A 24,252-nucleotide genomic window follows, 5' to 3' on the forward strand; every position below is an offset into this window, starting at 1 on the left:
GGGTATTATCAGTACTCACGACTGAAAATGAAAGTGCTAACTGGCAAGAGAGGTGTGTTACTTAACCTGACCTCTTGGGAGGTAGGGGAGAGGGACTGAACCAATCACTGGCTAACGAGCTAATCAGTCATACTTAGGTAATGGCGCGTCCATGTCTGAAAGGACAGGGTTCACAGGGCTGTGGCTGGTGGACATATGGAGGTGCTGCCAGTGGCACACTCGGCCAGTGGCACACTCAGAGCACCGCACCCTTCCCACACACTTCGCCCTGTGGATCTCTGCCTCTTTCCTGCATTAGATCCTTTTATAATTGATAATCTAGTGAGAATTAAAAGTGTATCATTTAAACATTAAATACCAAGAATTAGTTAAAGAATTCAAGTAATAACTTCTAGGGCAGCTATGAAGGTGAAAGACTTCTAACAAACTTTGAGAATGATTGTTCTTTAAGCTGTTTATCTTTGGTTAAAAAAGAGGACTATTTAAAAATCAATTCAAACATGAACTTTTCGTAGTACTCATTTCAGGCTCCAGAAAGGATCTTAAAGTCTTAACCCTAACAAGCTGACTCTGGCCTCAACATCTGCATTTTCAGTCCAGTGTAGCCCCACCCAATTTGCAAACAGCCCATGAATTCATCCACGCCATCAACAGGTTCCACACTGAACATCACCTCCCCTTCCTACACCACCACCCTCCAGTTTGCTGATTCACCAGTCCACTACCCTGGAGGGGCTGCTCCAACATAAAAACATGCACTGAAAATTAATGTCTCCCCAAAAACCCAGGACTTTAAAGCAAGGCAAATGAACACATACACCAGGACCGTTGATCTCAAGAATTCAATTATTACAGTCATGTGATTCAAGAATTTATTAAGTCATACATGCAAAACAAACTGCTAATTGCATTAGCAAAAGATCAATGTAAAAACACTCCACATTCCATTAAAAAAATTTTGTTCTAATGGTTGAATGGTCCAACCCTTGTATTCTTGCCAGTGGCTAAGCTGTACAGAACTGTGTTAGCATGAGCACGGGCTTCACATAACCTCAGACCCGAAGGAGTAGTGTTAGAGCAGTGACGGGAAGCCTGCGTGGTGGGTGAGGCAGGAGGCAGTATTAGTCAAGGTACAGTGTTGGTGATCTGGCAAGACAGTGATGGTAGAAGGTTCATAGTTTAATATCTAAAATACTTTAAAAACTGTTGCAACACATGATTTTTACACCTAGTTACTAGAAAACTAAGGAAAGCGCTTATTAGCTTTGAGTAAAGTATCATGAAAACAGGAATGCACTTTTACTAATCTACAAAATAAAGTCTAATGCATTATCAGAAAGATTTTATTATACAGGAGGCATATTGCTCATTAAGAAGGGTTCTATAAGAAAAGCACTTACTAATTTAGGAACCATAGAGATGACCAGTTTAAAGATGAATTAAAAACTCCCATTTTAGGGAGGGATGACAGGTTTAAGAAAAGTATAAGAAAACACTGATAATACCACCTTTCCTTATCAACTACCTGCATTTGACAGAAATTAAGCTTTAAAATTTTCACTGATGAACTTACTCAATTCAATCACTACATGTACAACACAGTGTAAATTAAACCTCCACTCTGTATTTTGTCAAAATACTGTCATCCTTTGATCAATCACATCAAGTGTTCCGCACACTCCACCCAGCACACCCTGGCGAGAGCAGAATACTTCGAGGGAACACGTGATTAAGAGTTCTGTTCCAAAGCTCAGCAAAAGCTAATACACTAACAATTTTTCTTATTTTCACTAGGAAAGCAAAAAGACTCAAAGAGTTGAGTTGTTACACTCGTCCCATGACATACAGTACAATGTTAGGTCATGAACATGATAAATTATCGGTGCATTAAATGGCAACATTTTATGAAGGAGGCTGTGCAGTTTTTCGTATCTGAAACTACTTAAAAAGTATCTGTGTTTCCTAACTTCTTCTTGAGGACAAAGGTCGGTTTAGTGCTTAGTGTTCTTAGCACAACAATGCAACAAAGTATTTTGGCAACTCTTAATATGAGCAAGAACAAGGGTTTTTGAAAAATAAGGCTTTAAGAAAGCTTGTTTTAGGGCTAAATTTTAATAGAATGTGAAAGTTTGAAGTCTACACAAAACCTTAAAATTAATGGTTGGTTCAAAATGGTTTTATGGAGAAACTAATCTGTAACAAAAACTTGGCATTGAGTGCAAAGGCTCCACTGTTTTTTGAGCAAAGCATACAAAGGGCAGGAGAGGCTCAGACATTTACAACAGCAGGCATTTTCTCTTCCTCTTCTTGACAGGAGGTGGGCAGAGAACCGCTCGAATAGCTTCATCAAACACTGTCTTGAGGCCTCGCTGTGTAAGAGCTGAGCACTCCAGGTATTTCACAGCACCTGCAGAGAAACTGTGTGTTACAAATGTGCAATGGACACTCGGGGTCCTTCAGATGACAACAGGGGCCAGAGATAGCTCCCCAGGCTCTGCTGCCCACCCTTCGCCTGGTAGAGCAGAGTAAGCTCCTGACCTGCAGCCACCTCCCCAGTGCTAACCCAAGGGCCTAACTGGTTCCCCAAATGTCAGTCAGACCCTGAGTCAGGAACATACTGAACTCCTGCCTGTCATGAAAACAAAAATGTGTACAAAGCAGAAAAATGCAGGATTTCATACCGATCTCCTTAGCCATGGCTAAACCCTGTGGGTAGGTGATGGGCGTCAGCTTCTTTTCCTTCAGCTTCTCAATTGTGTCTTTATCATCCCTAAGATCAAGTTTAGTTCCCACCAGGATGATGGGAGTATTGGGACAATGGTGCCGCACCTCAGGATACCACTAGACGTGAAGGAAGGAGCATAGTTAAGACACCGTGTGAGCTTCCTCTGCCTCCATCGGACACGCAGGTGTTGTGCTGTGTCCCATACAGTCCTACCCCAGCCAGCACATCCCTAGAGGCACAGCTCGCTCCCAGCCTCCAGAACCACAAGGACTATCAGTGGGTGTTTGATTAGCAAGGCAGGACCGCCCAGATTGAGACTGCCCAGGAAGAACAGAGTAAAAGGGGAGAAGAGCAGATTCCGCAGCCCCCCCTCCCCCAAAAAAAACACTGTTTTTGGTAAAATGAGTCAAGGTCATCTCAGTAAATTCTTCGCATATTTAGGGGTGAAAATAAACTATCCTGACCAAGTTCTTAGCCCCTGGCATCACACCCTCCACCCTCACCACTGCTGAAGGATAGCCTGGATGTGTCATTTTCACTAAGAAGTAAGTTTGTCAAGGATTCAGAAGTAGAAAATAATGATCATTATTTTTATAAGAAGGACTCCAAAGTGTTTCACTATTTAACAAGAAACATGGCACTTCTGAGACTTTAGAAATTTATATATTACAGCCAATACACTAAAAAATGATTAATGAAAATCCCTATCAATGAATATTTTTTTGTTTCTTCCTGAGAGTGACATTAGAGAGCAATGTATTTTTCCACAAAAACCTCACTTACCTTTGCACGGACATTTTCAAATGATGCAGGACTCACAAGAGAAAAGCAAATTAAGAAGACATCCTATAAAAAGGAAACACAGGGAGAGGTAAGAAAATGCTCTCACATCATTAAGCCCCTCTGCATTCTAAAAGCTGCCAGGAGTTACTGGGCCTTGGCTCACACACGGCACCAGCAGCTCTGCACACCCCCACTCTGGTTTCCTCAGATGGCTCCCAAACCAGAGCCAGCATATCAAGCGATCAGTCACTAGTCAAAATGTGGCCGGTGGAGGGAGAAATATGCCAGAAGCTCCTTGAGGCTGCGGAGGCTCCAGCCCTCTGGGAGGCCTCTTCATCATTCCTGACGCCTAGTAGGAACCTGATAGTCTGTTACGAACAGGGACAAAATCATGTGTGAAGGCCCTACTCCAGTATTTCTGTAAAATGTGCTCTTTCTCTTGAAAGCAGGGTCACTTTTAAAAAATGGTTATCTACAAGTGAAGTTTTTTCTTCAGTTCCCTTCTACATGTGAGGCGCACACACGTTAATCACTGGAGTCTCATTTATTGGCCCCTTTTTAATAGTTGCTGGAGTCCCGGGCACCACATGAGGCTCAGGGTTTGCTCACTGAGCACTATATCCTCTGCTGGAGGATGGTCGGGGCAGGTGCCACCTGCTGAGCTGAGCTGTCAGGATTCTCAAAGCCGGGTAGGACATGTGGAGAACTCGCACTGGGGGCTGCTGTCACTAAAGTAGGTTCCAAGTGAGAAGGAAGGGCAGAATAAATACGCGGAAGAATTTCTGGCAGAATGTGAAATACCAGGGTTCTCCCTCCCCTTCTGTATTATGTAAAAGGTTAAATTTATTTACCTGTATTTAAAAATGCCCAAGTTTCTAAAATGCTAGGTTTATAAAACATTTTCCTGGAAAAAGGCAATTATGCTATTTTGTAAAAATGCACACAATTCCCCAGCTAACACTTTCAATCATCCAGCTGATAATCTTGTACCTGAAAGGGAAAGAAACATCCCACACAACAGCTTTTTATAAATGACATTTTCAAAATGCGAGCGCATGCACAAAGCTTCCCCAAGAATCACCATGGCACTGTAGCACCTGAGCTGATGTCAACACCTCCGAGCTCAGGGGGGTTAGCTCACCAGCACTGCACAGCCACACCCAGACAGGCCCACCACACCAGACACCATAGCTCAAGGAAGAAGGCCCTGCAGCCTGGTTAGTACCCCCCCAGCTTAAGCACACGATCCCAGGGAGCTTTGAGGTGGAGCCTCCATATCTTTATCTCCAACCAGCCTGCAGAGAGGCCCTGACAAAGGCCCCCCCTTTCTCTTGGGAGGAGGGATAAGCTTTAATTCAAGCTAGTAGGTAAACTGTTGGATGAAAGCATAGTTCATCAAGCAAAAGTACCTTGAGTGAATTAAATGTAAAACACTCAAGGAAGGTGAGGCTCAATAAGAAATCCTAAGGAAACTAAGTGAAATGAGAGAATAGATAAAGCTGGAAACCGAAGTCGATTGAAAGTTTTACATACGGCAATCGGCTTGTCTTTGCCCCTGGAGGTTATATCCTTACCATACGTTTCTCCAACCTAGTAACGCATGAGAACGTTGTTTGAGTTTAGTAAAAACTAAGGAGGGGGAAAAAATCAATATAACCTGCTGTTTAGTGTTCATCAGAATTTTGTCTGAACCCTCCCAAGAGATCTATCAAAAAGCAGAGGATGGTCTAACAGGTCTACAACATCAAATGCCACCAGAAGATGCCATCCATCCTGGCAAAGAAGATGGCAGAGATGGAGGTCAGGCTGGGGAGGAGACAGAGGCACCCTCTAGCCAGCAGCACAAAGGGTTCCAGCAGAACTTGAAACAGGCCCACGAAGCACACGGCCTATACGTACAGTAAGGAAACGCTAAGGAAGTGAAGTGCCCTTCCCCTAACACAGGCGTGCGCTGGTGTGCTGTGTGGCGGACATCCACGTGACAGACACATCTTTCCAAACGTCTACGTTGTTTCCAGTGGGGACTGCAGCAGACAGGATGGCACCTGTCTGTGAACCGGGCCAGGTCTGAGTGCCGTGACAGGGCACGGGGCTTGGGGGAGAAAAGTCGGCCTGCTCCTGCCCTGAACGCTGGGTCACACTATGGCTTGCATGTGGGACCTACACCACTGAGATGAGCCACGTGCCCTCTGCAGGTTGGAGGCGGTGCCCAGGAGTGACCACACTTGCCAGTGTTCGTCACAGCACTTTCATTTCTTTGCCCCCAAAATAAAAAGATTTGCTCTTTCAGCAACACAGACCCCTGAAACAATTCTAAGATACCAATGGACAGCGAATTATTTTCACTTCACTCAAGTGTCTCTGATTTACAAGTCAATGAAAACATTAGCGTTTCCATCACTATGCTGGTTTAATCTCTGGGCAATTTTTAAGATCTGTCCTCCCGAGGCCTTGACTTGATGCCAAATCTTTATTGTGATGCAGGGACTCACGGAGACTGGCCACAAAACACAGCTTTTAACTGCAGCTGTTCTTCCCTTTTCAATTGGTAAGAACATCTTTTTCTTGGGAGAAGAAACATGCTCACCACCCTCTGTCAACAGTACACCATCTGCCTGTTCCTTCCTCCTTCCTTTTTCTTCCCCCAGACTAAATATGGCTTTAAGAAAACCTTCCTCGAGCTTCTGCCTCTTCATAGCATCAGTTTGCTTCAACCTTCCTTTCCGAACTGACACCTCACAGATTCAAGTTGGGTGGTCTCGGGGCGGGGTCCTTTGTCTACACTCGTCCTTGTAAAACTCAGAGCTCCTCCAAAAGCACCCCCTTCCTCAGTGGGTTGCTCATGCATCCTGAAGCCTCTTTGTAGGCGCTGTCTTGGTCACAGGCCCATCTTTCCTCTGGATGGGAAGGCCCCTTCCTTAGGGCAGCAGCCATCTCTGACCACACCAGACTCCCAGGCTGCCTCCACGGACGTTATTACCTCTCTACCACAGACCACTCTCCTCGCGGTCAAAGTGCAACCAGGGCAGTCCTCACTGTACAATACACAAGAAGATGGGCCTGTTTTTAGAGGAATGAGATCAGCAGACATCTGGAAGACTGGAATCTCATCACTCCCATAAGCAGTATCATTTTCCTTTCATTTTATTCTCTTCCAAATGCTTCCCACCTGGCTTTTACTTTCAGGCTCACCACGGACCCGTGCAGAAACACAGCACAGAAGAGCTGCACGTGCCACCGATGTGGGGGCTGCTGAGTCACACGCTCAGGGAAAAAAGGAGCAGCCCCTGGCATCTGGGAGCGGGCCTGGTGCTCCTGCCAAACCTAACAAGCGCCAGAAAGCCGTGTGACTGAGCCACAAGGAGACCGAAGTACAGAGCAGCCCACCTCACAATCTTGTCTACACGCTGACAACTACAAGCTCACTGAGCAAACGACAGAAACACGAGACCCTTCTCCCGGTCAAGGAGAGTGCATGACCACCTCTATGTTTTCACTCTCCTTGGTCCCCGCCCACTAGGTAAGCTTTATAAAAATATACCCTGCTGGGCCTCCCCTGGTAGCGCAGCGGTTGAGCGCTGGGCTGCCTCTGCAGCACCGGTTAGTTCCCGGCCGCCAGAGAGGGTCCCGCAAAAAAAGAAAAGAAAAGAAAAGAAAGCAAGAAAGAAATACCCTGGAGCAAGCCCTCTGCTCCCACGTCCTCGCCAAACCACCCAACACAAGCCCAAACCTCACCCACAGCTCCTCAAGGTGCATGTCTCCCCTGAGACGGAGTAACGGCCCACTCTGAACCGCAGGTGTGTTCCTAGAGCTCTTGGGCTAGAGAACGCTGACGCTCTCACAGCCAACCAAAGTGTGAAGCCTTTGAAGAATCAAAACAAGACTAGCTACACACACATTTTTCTCTTAACCTGATGTCACAGTAGGTTAGTCCAGGCCTTGTAAACAGAGCTTCTCAAGTCCGCACAAGCAGAAACTGAAAATGCTGGCCTGACACATTGGGGCCCTGGCCACGATGACAGAGAAGCCCAGGACCTTAGCAAGTGGGGTCGCAGCATGGGGCTCCCACAGGACTCAGGCCTTGTGGCTTTGGCAAATCACACATGTTCACCCACACCACTGGATCCTGAAGCCAGTGAGCAAATGCAGGAAATGGGACACAAGGCAAGGCACAGCCTGAGCCCGCCGGTCAAAGACGGAGCCTCACTTGCAGAAAACTCAGGCAAGAGAGACTATCAAGACAACTGGTTGGAAAGTAAAGAAGCCTCAGAATTATTTAATTTAGAGAAAGATGACTATTTGTTCATCTTTTGGAAAACTGGAAACTAATGGCTTATACAGATTTAACTGAGCCACACAGAGGTACCCCACAAAGAAGAATGCCAGCTGGAAATGACCACAGGAAACCTGATGTCTCTTAAGTCACCTCAGACGAATCAACCACACGGCCCCTCATGAGTGCTGAGGGCAAGCAGGGAGGAGCCACAAACAGATCTGTATACCAATACAACTGGAGACTATATTCCCTTTACTACAACGATTAGAAGTTTCCCTCTTGTCTGAAAGAAATTAAGGCGCCAATCTCTTAACTACCAGGGCCTTGCTCCCCTAGGTGGACGAGCATTGCCCTAGAATCAGCATTCCAGGCCTGCCCTCAACAGTCAGGACAGCGTCCTCATCTCCACCAGGCAGGCATGTCCTCAAATGCTAGCTGCGTGCTCCATCCTCTGTGCTCCTAAGCACCCCACTCATACCCCCTAAGTGGGTAGTATTTCTTTGGGCTACTTGAAGGTAAGAATCATGTCTTACTCCCTTCATGCAGCTCAAGCATTCGGTTGGAAAATAATCACTGTCTGACACAAATGGGGCCTGAAAAGCTGAAGACCTAGCACCAGAAGACCACCACCCAGAAGATTTCAGGTCTCACACCACGGGGCCTGATTCACTCCGTTTCTTATCTCTGTGTTCTTTGGCACACAAAGTGGGAATCTTGCCAAGTCACCTTTGACTTAGAGTGTGCAGTCTCCCTCAGAGAAAAAGGCCACACCCAAGAGCCCTTGAGTCATAGGAGGTGGTTCTCAATTCTCAGAAGTGACACTCTGCCCTTCCAAAGGGTTGGATAGTCTCCAACCCTACCAATCAATATTTGCAGATTCATTTAAAATCTGGAATTTTTTTTTAAATTATTCCTTTATTATGGAGTTGAAGAATCCTTTATACATAAACACACACAAATACATATACATATATACAAACATCATATGTGTGTGTGTATATATATAGGCACACACACACTAGACAGATCTTATCAGATGTGATTTGCAAAGTTTCTCTTATTCTGTGGCCTTTCAACTTTCTTGATGGTGTCATTTGAAGTCACAAAAGTTTTTAATTTTGATGAAGTCCAGTTTTTCTTTTTTCTTTTGTTGCTCAAACCTTTGGTGTGCCAAATGTAAGGATCATTTGCCAAATCCAAAGTCATGAAGGTTTGCTTCTGTTTTCTTCTAAAAATATAGATTTAGCTCTTATATTTGTTTTTGATCCATTTGAGTTAATTTTTAGTATAGGGTGTGAGATAAAGGTCCTACTTCATCCTTTTTTGTTTTGTTTTGTTTTCATAAAATCTGGAATTATTAAGCAGCCACTGGGATAGAATAGTTCCTAAACATATTGAGGAATTCAAACCAATTGGTGATTATAGGCTGGTTTTTAATACCTAACTACAGATCCTTTTTAGCAGATACTGAAACCACCCAATTCAAACCTCCCATTTTATATTTTTGGTCTTCTTTAGTGCTGATGCCAGAATTCAGCTAAAGGGGGCCTCTCTGGTGGCACAGGAGATTGAGTGCAGCGCTGTGAAGCAGTCTGCAGCAGCTACAGGGCTGGTTCGATCCCCGCCAGCCGCAGAGATGCCCACATGGCGCGGCAGACCTGTCTCACCCGCTGCTCCCCTCAGCAGTGTATTTCAGTCAATCTGCCTGTTCTGTTCCCTGTTCCGTCTCTGGTGAATCCTCTCACCCTCCCATACATCTGGCCTGTACTCCGATTCTTGTATAAATAAATAAATCTGTAATTTAAAAAAAAAGGAATTCAGCTAAAGGTCAACCAGCAAAAACCATCAACTTAAAGAAACTATTATCTGACAATTCCTCCCAACAGGAAACAAATAGAAAAGACAATGGTTGTTATAAGGAAAAAGCTGTATTCAAAAGTTTAACACTATCATTACTAAACATGAAATTACTTAAGGGGAAAAAAAGCAAAAAATAAAGAGTTGGGTAAACTGGAACTAAATAGTTATTTTATCTCTGTTATTTAAATTTATCACACTACCCCAAGACTCTAAAGATTAAATCAATCAAAAGGTCAAAGTCTGCCTTCTGAGGGATGTCCTCCTGACTGACTCCTGGCCATCCTATTCAGCAATTTCCATTAATGGGGCACATCTCTGCACTGAAGTGCTCTCCAGATTCATGAAGAAACCTAAACAGAATGAGGGATCCTAACAGCAGCTAACACATGTGGTCCCAATGGTCCTGGGACTGTTTTAAGTGCTTCACATATATTAACCTCATCTAATCCTATGAGACAGCTCAAAACTAGAGATGAAGAAAACTGCCCACAGCCCCATGGCAAAGAGCAGGGTTTGAATCCAAGGCCTGCGCAGGCCTGTCTCCTATGCATACTGCCTGGATCAGCCCATCACTAAGTTGCCAACAATACACAAAGAACATACACGTAACAACATAAGCAAATGACAGAAGACAATTGCTTATCTAAAGAAGTTTCTGAGCCACTCTGTCCACCTGTGTTTTACGAGAGTACCTCTTTTTTCCCTTCCCTAACAAGCCTATCCTTTTATTGTAAAATGATAAAACAAAAAAAAACAAAAAAAAAAAAGGAAAGGAAAAAGAAGAGTGGCATCTATTCACTACCAATGCCTTAGATTTGGTAAACAGGCCATTTAGCTATCTGCAATAGAACCATAACTTCAGAGTGTTTCTGACCAGACAGAATGAAGACATTTCTACAAAACTAAAACCGCAATCTATAGTGAGAAGATTTAGGTACTAAAGCCATGTATTTTACAAATTAGCACTAAATCCCAAAGATTATTTACAACTTGCTTTAAAGAAACCTTAATTGCTTAATTTGATTCTGATACAAAACTGTCACAAAGTGAACCACCTTAAAATTACCTGCTGTTAAAATTGTTTTGTATTGGGGCCTCCCTGGTGGCGCAAGGGTTAAGCTATCCAAAGCCACTGCAACACAAGTTCGATTCCTGGCCAGTCGGGGAACAACACACATGGCGCAGCAGACCTCTCCTGACTTGCCCTGCTGCTCCCCTCAGCAGTGTACTTCAGTCAGGCCTGTTCTGTTCCCCACTCTGTCTCTGGTGACTCCTCTCACCCCCCACACCTCTGCCCTGTAGTACCCCAGCTCTTGTATGCATAAATAAAGCTTAAAAAAAAAAAAAAAACTGGTTTGTACCAACAGTGCTGGGTATTTCACAAAGTTGTCCTAAACTAAATGCAAGAACGTAAAGAGCACAGAACCATATTTAGTAACTAGTCATGCTCAAAAAACAAAAACCAACCAAACCCCAGCTTACATCTCTGAATTAATTTCGCTTCATCTGCTCTTACTTAATAGGACCAAAAGATGGCAACATAAGTAACAGGTGACATTCAATTAATCAAACATTCAGGAATTGTATATCCGAAAGGACACATTAGAAAGCCATCACAATCCTTACTGTTTGCGGATAGGACAGGGGACGTAATCTGTCATAATCTTCTTGTCCAGCTGTATCCCATAAGCCCAGATTCACCGGTTTTCCATCTACCATAACATTGGCAGAATAGTTGTCAAAGCTGTAGAATGGAATAAAAACTGTTAATCTTTACACAAAGAAATGGAAAGACATCCCCTGCTCATGGGTTGGAAGAATGAACGTTATCAAAATGGCCATCCTACCAAAAGCAATTTACAGATTCAATGCTATTCCAATAAAAATTTCAATGACATTCTTCAAAGAAACAGAACAAATATTAATGAAATTCACATGGAGCCACCAAAACCCTGAAAAGCCAAAGCTCTCCTGAAAAAAAAAAAAAAAAAGGGAATGAAGGAATCACACTCCCAGACTTCATACTGTACTACAAAGCCATAATAATCAAAACTGCATGGTATTGGAATAAGAACAGACACACGGACCAATGGAACCAAATGGAAAATCCAGAAATAAACCCACAGATTTATAGTCAACTAATCTTTGACAAAGGAGCAAAGAATAGGCAATGGAGCAAAGAAAGTTTGTTCAATAAATGGTGCTGGGAAAACTGGATAGCAACATGCAAAAGAATGACACTTGACTACTACCTCACACCATGCACAAAACCAACTCAAAATGGATTAAAGATCTAGACATAAGACCTGAAACCATAAAATATAAAAAAGTAAATATAAGCAAAACACCACATGACATACACCTCAGTAACATCTTTAAAGACACATCACCCAAAACAGTGATAGTGAAGGCAAAGATAAACAGCTGGGACCACATCAAATTAAAGAGCTTCTGTACAGCAAAAGAGAGAGTAACCAAAACAAAGAGACATCCCACCAACTGGGAGAAAATTTTTGCACACAGCACTAATGATAAAACTGATCACAAAAATCTACAAAGAGCTGATGAGACTCAACAAAAACAAAGTAAACAATCCAGTCAAAAAATGGGCAGAAGAGCTAAAAAGAAACTTCTCCAAAGAGGAAATGCAAATGCCAACAGGCACATGAAAAAATGTTCAACATCACTTGTAATCAGGGAAATGCAAATCAAAACTACCATGAGATACCATCTTACACCAGTGAGAATGGCACATATTAAAAAAAACTAGCAACAAAAAATTTTGGCGAGGATATGGTGAAAAAGGAACTCTCTCTCCTACATTGCTGGTGGGAGTGCAAACTGGTCCAACCACTATGGAAAGCTGTCTGGAGATTCCTCTACTAAAAATGGAGCTACCATATGACCTGGCAATTCCACTCCTAGGATCTACCCAAAGGACACAAAAACATTGATTCAAAAGAACACCTGTACACCAATGTTTATTGCAGCACTATTTACAATAGGTAAAACCTGGAAACAACCCAAATGCCCAAAAATAGATGACTGGATCAGGAAGATGTGGTACATATACACAATGGAATATTACTCAGCAATCAAAAAAGACAAGCTCATGCAATTTGCAGCAACATGGATGGAGCTGGAAGGAATCATGCTCAGCGAAATAAGCCAGAAAGAAAAAGAAAAATACCAGATGGTCTCACTCATAGCAGGAATTTAGAAAACCTCAATAAGGAACCAGGAAAAAGACTAATTACAATAAAGTAAAAATCAAAATCAACAACTATAAAGCAGAGACACACGGGGGGGGGGTCAAAACAAGGGGTGGAGGGAATTATATGGGGGCTATAACCAAGATGAAAATGCATACATTGTGCAAAAATGAAAAATAATGTAAAAAATATATAAAATTTTAAAAATAAAAAAAAAATGATAAATCACAGACTGTGAGAAAATATTTGCAATAAGTATTGTGATGGTTAATTTTATGTGTCCTCCTGTTTGAGTTCAGATAAACCCAAATAATAAAACATTATTTCTGGGTGGAAAGAAAAAAAAAACCTCATGCAATTTGCAGCAACATAGATGGATCATGCTCAGCGAAGTCAGAAAGAAAAAGAAAAATACCAGATGGTCTCACTCATAGCAGGAATTTGGAAAACCTCAATAAGGGATCAGGAAAAAGACTACTTATGATAAAGTAAAAATCAAAATCAACAAGCAACTATAAACCAGAGACACACACTGGGGGGTAGGGAGGGGGAGGGAGAATTGTATGGGAACTATAACCAAGAAAGAGGAAAATGCGTACATTGTGCAAAAATGAAAAATGATGTAAAAAAGATATAAACTTAAAAAGATAATAATTAAAAAAAGAGTGAAAAAAAATTTTACTCCCCAGGAAGAAATGAAGTATAAATTTGTCTCTTTCAATCCCACTTACTGAATTCTCTCATTTTAACAAGGTGGCACACTCTTAAGTATTTCCAGAACACCCACCTAAGTGCAAAGTTATTAGTCAAGTTTTGGTCAACTGTGCCTGCAATCAAAGTCCAGTGACAGCATGACGCAACATAACCTGATTTGAGAATCAAGTTATCAGGTAACAAAAAGAAGCATACCTGGTAACATATATTAAAATTAATTAGAAGTTGCTACACACAACTTAGTTAACTATGAGAGGAGGTAGCCCAGAAAAGCTAATGGAGAAAAACAGGGCTGACATTTAAAAAAAAAAAAAAAAAAAATTCACTACATGTACCATAAGGTAGGCCATTAGGCCATTAATAAGAAAAATATAGCACTGCAATTTAAACCAGGCAAAGCACCAAACAGAACACTACATCAGCCTTTAAAATAAAATTCCAGAATTCATTTTTACTCTTAGAGACTGGAACTTAGGGTCTTACCACGTTGTGACAGCAAAGTCAAGGTCTGAGGTAAGGTTCCAATAAGGTTCATAAAATTAATGAAAATAAAATCTAATGTGTGTAATTCTGCTTTCATGGAAAAAAGAACAGATTATTCAATAAATAGTATTTTGACCTGTATTACACAATAAATACTATTTGAGGTGCCTGTCTCACACTATACTAAAAGAATTCAAGATGAAGCAGATAAAAACTTTAGCCACGAGTCCTAGAAAAATAATAGGGAACTTTTTTCATCGCTGAAGTAGGAATGGTACATTTAAGACATAAAAATCAGTTAAGAGGGGAGTGACAACATCATATACAACTATTAAACTTTTTTATGGCAGAAGACACCATAACAAAGCTCAAAGACAAATAAGAGAGGTCAACTTGGATGGTCTATTCCACTTACATTAAAAATATGAGCAGAGCACCTAAGCACACGAATTGTGCATGAGAAGGTGTGCCCAGGTGGGCCTCGGTGCATCCTCTCCACCAGGGCAGCAGCCATAAAAGGACAGAGCTCTCGGTGGCTACAGCGCAAGAGGAGGCCTGGCTACTTAGGGGTCTCTAGTCACCCCATCATCAGAAAAGCACTTTTCTATCTCTACCCAATCTGCTACCAATTGGGTCCAAGTAGCCCAGTGCCAATCCCCTCCTTCCATACACCACCCCCTACCCACACTCTCTGGTTTCAATTCTAAAGAAAGACCAATTAAAACATAATGGAGTTTTTCAGGTTCCAGTTCATTGCTACTTCACACATGCAGCCCAGAGAGCCAATTTATGTGAATCTTTGTATTATCCAGTTTCTGTCCTTCACAGTTAACTTTGCTAACTTACTTTTGTTTTCCTAATGTCTAAAATTCAATTAGGAAAACTGTGTGTTTCTTTAATCACCATGTGGAAACTTCAAATTAGATTGAATTAAGTATTTTTTATTTTTTTTTTTTTGTAGAGGCATGTTTTGTTTATTTATTTATTTGTTTGTCTATTTGTCTGCTTGTTTATACATGCACTGGGTACAGTCAGAAGCGCGGGAGGGTGAGAGAATTCACCAGAGCCAGAGCGAGGAGCAGAGCAGGCAGAAGCGAAGTACACTGCTGAGGGGAGCAGCGGGCGGCAGGAGAGGTCTGCGCCATGTGGGACCCTCCTCCAGTGGCCGGGGAGCAGCCGGGGATCGAACCGGCGCTGCAGAGGCCGCGGGCAGCTTCGCAACCCAGCGCTCAACCGCTGCGCCACCGGGGAGGCCCTGAATTAAGTATTTTTTAAAAGGCCAAATACCTTAAAGACTTTGGTACATGCTTACAAAAAAAAAAAAAAAAAAACCTAATCATATCTGTTTACATAAGGATTATGAATGGCTTTAAAGCAAAATGAAGATCAAAGGAACCCAAAATATATATGTTTCACAGAGAAGTTAATTCCCATTTAAAGACAATACTTACACAGTGGGGATATATTCTCCAGGAAAGGCATTGGTTGTATAACTTATCAGTAGGCAGGTTTTACCTACAGCTCTAAAGGGAGAGAAGAAAAATTGCTTAGTCCACATGAACATAATTTCTTCATTCTGTTAAAATAATTTATAGAAAAATTATGGAATATACACCAAGTACTTCACATTAAAACAAATCCATTTCTGTAACTTTTTACTTAATACCACACATATTTTTACCCTAGATTTTCTTAGGAAGGTAGAGTGAGGGACCCACACACTGTAGGGGTATCTGGTATTAGCATCAGCAGTCAACAAATAGCTGTTAAATAAGCACAAGTTTCAAAAGAAAATTTCTAAATTAGAAGTCTCTTCTGTGAACATCTGTAGAAAGTCTTGCACCCACTCTGTTCCTGGTGAATCCTCTCACTCCCCGCACCGCTGGCCTAGACCCCAGTTCTTGTATGTATAAATAAAATAAATCTTTTTTTTAAAAGTCTTTCATCCAAGAATCTTCAATTCTATGCTTGAATTATTTCGATTAATATAATAATATGCAAACACAACTTTGCTCTACATCTTCCACTTGGTTACTAAGCAATATATTTTTGCTGCCTCTGAGTGGAGATCAAATCCCACACTTTTCTAAAGCCTACCCTCTGGCAATCAGTAAAGATGTTCTTAATGTGATGTTCTGATGCTTAGTCATTAAACCACACAGAACAGCTCTCACTTTATTTCATCTGGATTCATGTGGGCCTCCCCCCGCCCCCAAGCATACATATTACCGTAACCTTGTAGAGCAGCTAACACAATATTCCAGACATATTAATTAATGACCCAGGGGGCTAGAGTAAACTTTCCAACAAATGCAAAGAGGAGAAAGTACAAGAGGACTGTACAGAAATACTCCAGACAGATGGGCCTTCTGCTCTATTGGCAGGGGGTACTATGTGCCATCAGGCAAAGGTTAGTGGTGGCTGGAAGCCTTCCAACCACTGGATATTTTTTTCAAGACAGTATCACCTAAAAATTAAGGTCACTGTACCACTAGCCAAAAAAGGTCTCCAGTTTGGTTTGCAGGGTAACTTCAGGGGCTCCTGAGAGTCTGCGTTCCTGGCTTCCTAAGGGCTCACAAAATGCTCTCCTTATTTGAGCCCACCTCCCTGTCCTGAGGGTTTACCAAGGACACAATGACACAAGGGAGTTCTGAGCTGTAAAATTTTGTTGTTCAGTCTCAACTACTATTAAATTAGGATTCACCAGGAATAAGTTATGTGCTTTTCTATTTTCTTTGCGCTCTTAGCTTAAGGCAAAACCCTTCACAAGGGCAGATTACAGGTCCATCCAGTCTTGCCAATACTTGTTGCACTCATGACATTATTAAGAGCTTAACAAAAGCTGGAACTCCCCACCTCAAAGAACTCAGAGTCAAACCTTACATCATCTGGAGATAGCTTCCAACTCCTAAAAGGCTTTCTAAACAAAAATGAGTGATTGGGTCATACATTTTATTAAAAGCTTAGAATGTCAAAATAAACCTTTAAGAGCAAGAGGCTAAGATTTGCAGTCATTACCCTTGGCTTGCGAGACCCATGGCCCACTCTTATCACTTACTGCCCAGAATGTTTTGTTTAAATTTCAACTTCCTTATGCCTCAGTTTTCTGAATGTAAAATGGATACAAAACTGCCAACTCCATTACAAACTGTTGTATTAATTCAATTTCAACCTATACCAACAAACTGTGTACTACCCACAAAGTGTACCAGTTATTAAAGATATTGCAATGAACAAGAGTTCAAAATTTATGCAATTAAGCTAAAAAACAAAGAGTACAGTCATTACATAAAATTATAGGCTGATAAGTGTTATTTATTAAAGATACTCTGGAAATGTACAGCACAGGAATCTTGCACAGTCTTGAGGGCAGTTAGGTTAGTGGAAGTTACAACATACTCTGAGATTTAAGAGTGAAGGAAGGACCAGAACTAAAGAAATCTTGCGTAACTGAAGAACCAAGAAACAAGGGGGAAGTGGTAGGGGAAATGGGAAGAGGCTGCCATTTCTCCTTGTTAAGGACTTGGGACCTGAACCTATTTGAGAAGTCACAGTTTTCAGAAGAAACCATGAGATCTACATTTTCAGAAGAAGCCTAACTGCAGTGTGCAAAGACAACTAGAAGCAGAGACTGGAGGCAGGTAAATAAGAAAGCAACTGCATGGGCTCCAGGAACCACCTGTGAAACCCCATGATGGTCTGGACCAACACGGGGTATTCAGGGTGAAAGAAGTGGGCCATTCTAAGAGCTTTCTCGGTGTGAGGCAGGGTAAGCATGGCTGGGACAATGGTTGAACAGGGAGTGGGTAAATGAGGAAGAGAGAGGAGTCCAATACATGGTAAGTCAATCTCCTTTCAAAATTACAAATGGAGTTGTGTAAAAATGTTAATCCTTATTGGCGCTTAATATCAAGGACGAGCAGCTGTAAAGATTTTCACTATACAGGTTTATACTATGTTAAAATGTTGTAACACCTCCTTTAAGATCCAGTCCTAAATCTTTTCTATATGTACAAAGAAAAAGTCATGACTATAGACACAACCATGTTTTGGGTATTTTTTTTTTTTAAAGATTTATTTTTTTCATTTATACAAGTGCTGGGGTATAGGTCAGCTGCGCAGGAGGGTGAGAGGATTCACCGGAGACAGAATAGGGAACAGAACAGGCAGATGGACTGAAATACACTGCTGAGGGGAACAGCGGGCGAGACAGGAGAGGTCTGCTGCGCATTGTGGGATTCTCGCCAGCCAGCAGGGATCGAACCTGCGCTGCAGAAGCTGCGAACAGCTTCACAGTGCGGTGCTCAACCACCTGCCCCACCAGGGAGGCCACACAACCATGTTTTAAATGCTAAAATTTCTTTTCCTGAAACAACTTCTTCAGCCGAAAAATGTAACTGCAAAGGAATTCAAGTTACTGGTATAACCTGACAGTGTCTGAAATTTTCTTACCAATCATTATTTGCTATAAATCTGTAAGAAAATTATTAAGTTATAAGATTCTAGGTTTTCGTGTAATTACATGTTCAGTTTTTGTTTTAAGTACTTAATGTTTAAGAACACAGAAAAAGAAAATAGTTATTTATTTCCCACGAGTACATTTAACACACTCCACAAATACACACTGGAGGCCAAAGTCAACATCAGCTCCAGGCAAAGTCACAGCTTCTCCCTATGTGAAGGATGGAAGCCATATTTGGTCACAGCCTTGACTGATGCTCCTGCAGAATTTCTGGAAGTTTCTTTTGCTTTAAAATTTCCAGTTTTTTGTATTTAACTGCCCTGTTCAACCTCTAATCTTTGAAAGATGACATAACTCTAAGAAAATAAACATGTGTCTGCCGGAAGTCATGTTGCATACATTTTTTAAAAAGCTGTGCAGCCCCTATAAACCAGAGCCACATGGGCAGGGGAGGGGGGGGTAGGGAGAGAGTGAGGAGAGGAGGGATTAGGGTCAAAATAAGGGGGGTACAATTGTATGGGGAATATAACCAAAGTGAAAATGCATACATTGTGCAAAAATGAAAAATGATGTAAGAACTATATAAAATATATTTAAAAAGAAAAAAGTTGTGCATCCCCTGCCCTGTCTTGTAGAAATAACCTAGATGGGGGCCTCCCTGGAGGCACAAGGGATTAAGAAGCAGCACTATGAAGCTGTCTGCAGCCACTGCAGCACCGAGTTTGAGCCCCAGCCAGGGAGGTGACGCACATGGCACAGCAGACCTCTCCTGCCTCGCTCGCTGCTCCCCTCAGCAGAGTATTTCAGTCAATCTGCCTGTTCTGTGCCCCACTCTGTCCTGGTGAATCCTCTCACCCATCCACCCACCCACCCACCCACACACACACACACACACACACTCCCACCCTAACCCTGGGATAGTTATTTGGATCAGCTAAAGACAGAATTCAAAAACAAGAATTTATGTCTAACTGCACTCCATGCCCATTCTCCTCCACAATCAAGCCCCCAATTAAATCCTCTTAAAATATTCTCATAAAGCAAACAGATAAATATGATAACACAAACAGAGCAGTGTGATTGCAGAATAAAGAGGGTATTCATTGCACTATCCTTTCAACTTCTGTTTTATTAAATTTTTCATATTGAGGCATTAGAAAATTATTCCTTCTGACGCCTGGAAGTAACTGCCCCTATAGCAAGATTCCTAAAAAAAAAATCTCCTTTCCAGAAAGACTACAATTATAAAATAGAGCTACCTGGTGATGCAGAGGTGGAAAAGTAGGAAATACCAAGACCACTGGATGACTAACACAAAAGACAGACCACACAAGGGCTATGGTTTCTAAGTATGGACTCCTGCTATTCCCCTACTAAATCCAACCCCAAATTCTTACCAGAGTTTTCATTCGAAAACTTTTTAAAAAAATATTATGACCAACCAAGACCAGAGCCAAATACTAAACCTAAATTTGGAAGCCAGGATACAGAATTCAAACACTTTTACAAGAGGTCAGAAATATAGAACCCCATGCCAAAAGGCAAAAATCTCTTCAAATTTTAAGTTCATGTAGAGTTTAAATAATGTCATGGGTCATGTCATCACTGACTATAAATGCAATTGGAGAATAATGATATACACGACTATGAAGATGACATCATGGAAGACATTCATCACACACAACTTGGAAAAGAAAAAAAGTTCCTGGACAGCAATGTCTAAGCTATACACACGAGTGAAATGAGGGAGGCGTCACGTCCTTCACTCCCACTCTCTATCAACCTTGACCAAGACAACACTATTTTTTAAAAAGATTTTATTTATTTATGCACACAAGAGCAGGGGTGTGGGCCAGAGGTGTGGGGAGTGGGGATGAGAGAATTCACCAGAGACAGAGTGGGGAGCAGAACAGGCGGACCTACTAAAACAAACTGCTGGGCTGGGGATGGAATTCCTGTTGCAGTGGTTGGCAATAGCTTGACAGTACTGACACCTAACCCCTTGTGCCATCAGGGAGGCCCCCAAGACAACACTATTAAATAAGGTTGTTTGCAAACATTTGAATGTTAGATACTGTCTTCCTAAGTCAAGCTGAGAGAAAATGTTGCAGCCGAGGTCCCCAAATAAAAGCGATAAGTTCTGTGTTCATAAAGGACTCTTAACAGAATTTTAAAAACACCAAATTTTATCTCATTATATACCCAATGTCAAACTGCTTTATAGGAAATAACTCATTAGAGAAGTATAGGTTGACTGAGCCTAGTTATAACAAAGTTTTGACATAGTTTTTAACTATAATTCCAAGAATATTTCTTGAAGTTTGCAGTTTGTAGAACTTTGGTTTGCCCTCACTGCTTAAAATGTCCTTTATTACCTAAATTCCACATTAAGTAATTTCTTTAGTCTCACATTTAACAGCTTTTAAGAATTTTTGACTAAACGAGCATTCCAACTATATCACCAGGAATGTGTTTTATTTGGGTAAGAGCACAAAGATTTTTGGTATGGAAAATTATGTATTTAGATTTTTTGCTTAAGTAATGTTTGCTACATATCGTCTCTTATTTAAAATAACACAGCTTAAATTTGTTTGTTAAGGTGCATTTCACACCTAATGTTGCCTAGCCCTAGTTAACATCAAAGTCAAATACAGATTTGAAAACTAGAGACTAGGAAGCATCGTTCATGCCAAACGCGCACCTCCCACCCGGCCACACACACACCCCCCAGACTGCCAAGCCTGGGTAGAAGTAACAGACACAATGAAAGTAAGAGCACCGGCAGTTGCTTGCACTATCTACCAAGTCAGCAGAGGGACACACCTATGAGGCACTTAGTATCCAGCATCTTGCTTAATCCTCACTGCTTCCCTAAAGGGGAAGGGGTCTCTCTCTGAGGGAGAGATGGCTCAGGCTTAAGCCAACAGCGATGGGATGGGAATAGGAAGGATCCAAGTCTATAGTAGGCATTCAACAAGTATTTGTCTAAACAAGTCAACACAGACAGTAGAGGTCCAGAAGCTGCATGTATTAAATAAACTAAATGTATCTGCTATGCTTAGGTTTTACTTTTAGAAATTTTCAAATAAGAGTATTACATGCTTAAAGTTGGATATTGAATTACCAGCAATTTGACTTTTAAAAAAAACTAGTATTTCATAGTCTAAGCATTACTGATTTGGCATTTTCCACTTTAAAAGGAAATTCAGATAATTTTTATGTTCCGAAGAGAAAATGATGTTTAGTGAGCTCATTATGCAAAGGATCAAGTCATCTGAAATAATTTCATTTCATGATTAAACCAATTAATTGAACTCCTCCCCATCAAAGTAAAGCTTTCTTTTAGTATTACTAAACAATGGAACTTACAATTTTCAATTGGATACATCGAACCATGAAGTGTTAATAATCCTCCCATTTGTGAGTTTGACACCAGCATCTTTTAAAAAAGCCAGTTGTCTACTTGTCCTATTTGCATCTGAATTCGTTACAGAAACAATTTCAAAAGTCTAATTTATAAGGGTGGAAATAAACTAAGAATTCATAAATTCACTGAGAGGCATAAAAGCTGCATCAGTCCTAAAGACCAGTTTGGAGACTATTCATCGAAAGTGATGCCAGACCTCTTCCTCTGACTTTACACTATTGGAAAATGTACCAGTTGCACTCTGAGTTTGATGAAACTGGTAGTAATTCTTGGAGCTTCCTTGTTAACGCTGAGCCACTCAAGCAATGCTGAGACACACAATTTTGCTCGGATTACACTGAGATTCTTGTTTTTATGGGAGGAAAAAAACTGCATAAGACAAGTCTTGTCTTCCTCTAGGGGCCATGGAACCACCACTACCAGTAATGAAAAGAAATGCCCTGAGTCACAGCGCAGCTAGGCTGAGGGATCCTGTTCTGCTACATCCCATACCTAACGCGCGAAGCCAGGGCCAATTTCTTTCCCCCCCTTTTTTTTTTTTTTTTATTTTAATGGCCACACCACGTTAAGAGCACAGAACCGTCTCTCTCACACCCAGCTCCTCGAAGCCAGCTCCTAAGTTTCTCCAAAGCAATAATAGCGCGCGCACACACAAACTTTAAAAATCCTGAAAGTGGCAAACTACCAGGGAAATTAAACCCTGGCTAAGTAAGTTTCGGGTCACCGAACCAGCCCAAGGCGAGTATTTGTCCAGTATTACCATTACCGACCCGGCCGCCGGGACCCAAAAAGCGCTCCACGGGGCTCAAATGGCTTATGTAAAAACCAGGACAGGGTCCTTTTTCTGAAAAAGGCAACTCTCTAAACCCCCCTCATCCACGGCGGGCGGCGCGGGGTGAGCGGGCCGCGGCGGCCGGAGGCCCCGGCCGCGAGCGAGGGTGGAGTTCACTTTCTCCCGCCGCCGAAGCGGCTCCCTCCCCCACCAAAAAAATAAATAAATAAACGGGGGTGGAGGGGAAGCCTGGGCCCGGCACGCGCGGCCCGGCCCCGGGAAGGGTGGCGGCCCGCGCCCCCGCGCCCGCCCCGCGGAGCCCCGGCCCCGGCCCCGCGCGAGCCCGCGGCGCCCGCACGGCCCGCGCCCGGCCCAGCCCCGGCGCCCGCCCGCGCCCGGCCGCGCACTCACCCGTCGCCCACCACCACACACTTGATGGCCTGCATCTGGGCCGCTCGCGGGGCCGCGGCGCGGGCCGGGCAGGGAGAGGAGCGGCGGGCCGAGGGGCAGGCGGGCGGGCGCGCGGCTGCGGGCGGCGACGCGCGGGGTGCCGGGGCCGCTGTCCACGCCGCCTCGCCCTCCGCCGACTAGAAGCCGAAGTCCAGCGGCGGCCACCACCCAAGCTAGGGAAAACTGCAGAGAAACAGGAAATGGCCGCTCCACTCACATCCGGCCTCCCCTCCCCGCGCCGGCGCCGCCGCTCCCAGGCTCCGGGGCGGGGCCGCTGCCGCCGCGCGGCTCCCGGGGGTTTTTCCCGGCTTCGGGAACGCTCGGAAGCGCTCGGCTCCGGCGCGCCGGCCGCCATCTTGGTGCGTTAAGTACAGCGGCCGAGCCCCGCCCGCCGCCCCGGTTGTGCCTGGAGGCGCAGTCTGGGGGGTCAGGAGCCCCGCGCCCAAAAATAGCGCCGGTCCGAGACCTCCCAGAGGGTGTTGATCTGTCCTTTTTATGTGATAACCGTGATTTAAAGGATGGCAAGGGCCTCCTAGGAAACTCGGAACCTAAAATTACAAAGAGGAAAAAAACGGACACCATACCACTATTGAGAGGAAATCAGTGTTCATTCATTCAAAAACGCATTGAGCTTTCTTCCCTTGCTCATGGTTTTGCTATTATTTTTAATGAGCTGAGCATTTGCTGTGTCCTAGGCTTTGTATCAAGTTCTGGTGATAATATCCTGTTAAAAGACCTTTAAAGTGCTATTACTTCCTCTAAGCTATTTCTTTATACAGGTAACAAACTTTTTCTTTAAAAAAAACTGGTGGCGCAAGGGGTTAAGCACCGCACTATGAAGCAATCCACAGCCTCTGCAGCATAAGTTCGATCCCCGGCCAGGGAGGTGACCCACATGGCGAGGCAGACCTCTCCTGTCTCCCCCTCCCCTTTCCCCCTCCTCTCAGCAGTGTATTTCAGTCAGTCTGCCTGTTCTGTTCCCTGCTCTGTCTCTGGTGAATCCACACACACACACACACACACACACCCATCTCTGGCCTGTACCCCAGCTCTTGTACGCATAAATAAATAAGTCTTTAAAAAAAAAA

At 43.0% G+C, this 24,252-nt stretch overlaps 1 protein-coding gene across 1 annotated transcript; it reads right to left on the reverse strand.

The window, feature by feature from the left end:
* Positions 1-830: 830 nt before the first annotated feature.
* RAC1 (Rac family small GTPase 1) lies at positions 831-23,362 on the reverse strand. The gene is made up of 6 exons (XM_037507122.2): positions 23,126-23,362; positions 15,505-15,576; positions 11,271-11,388; positions 3,509-3,571; positions 2,682-2,841; positions 831-2,407 (listed from the first exon to the last, which is right to left on the reverse strand). Exons 1-6 carry the CDS (start codon positions 23,158-23,160, stop codon positions 2,277-2,279), a joined length of 579 nt encoding a protein of 192 aa, XP_037363019.1. The 5' UTR covers positions 23,161-23,362; the 3' UTR covers positions 831-2,276.
* Positions 23,363-24,252: the final 890 nt, after the last annotated feature.

The sequence above is a fragment of the Talpa occidentalis genome, unplaced genomic scaffold (assembly GCF_014898055.3).
Source record: "Talpa occidentalis isolate TD23 unplaced genomic scaffold, MPIMG_talOcc4v2.1 talOcc4.12, whole genome shotgun sequence".
NCBI classification, from domain to species: domain Eukaryota; kingdom Metazoa; phylum Chordata; class Mammalia; order Eulipotyphla; family Talpidae; genus Talpa; species Talpa occidentalis.

What these genes read in the sequence shown, in the direction of transcription:
- RAC1 (XM_037507122.2), bottom strand. Translation starts at nt 23,160, where the DNA reads ATGCAGGCCATCAAGTGTGTGGTGGTGGGCGACGG. An exon ending in GGAGAATATATCCCCACTGT is followed by an intron (nt 11,389 to 15,504) that starts GTAAGTATTGTC and finishes TCCATTCTACAG; the next exon opens with CTTTGACAACTATTCTGCCA. An exon ending in TTGAAAATGTCCGTGCAAAG is followed by an intron (nt 2,842 to 3,508) that starts GTAAGTGAGGTT and finishes CTTCACGTCTAG; the next exon opens with TGGTATCCTGAGGTGCGGCA.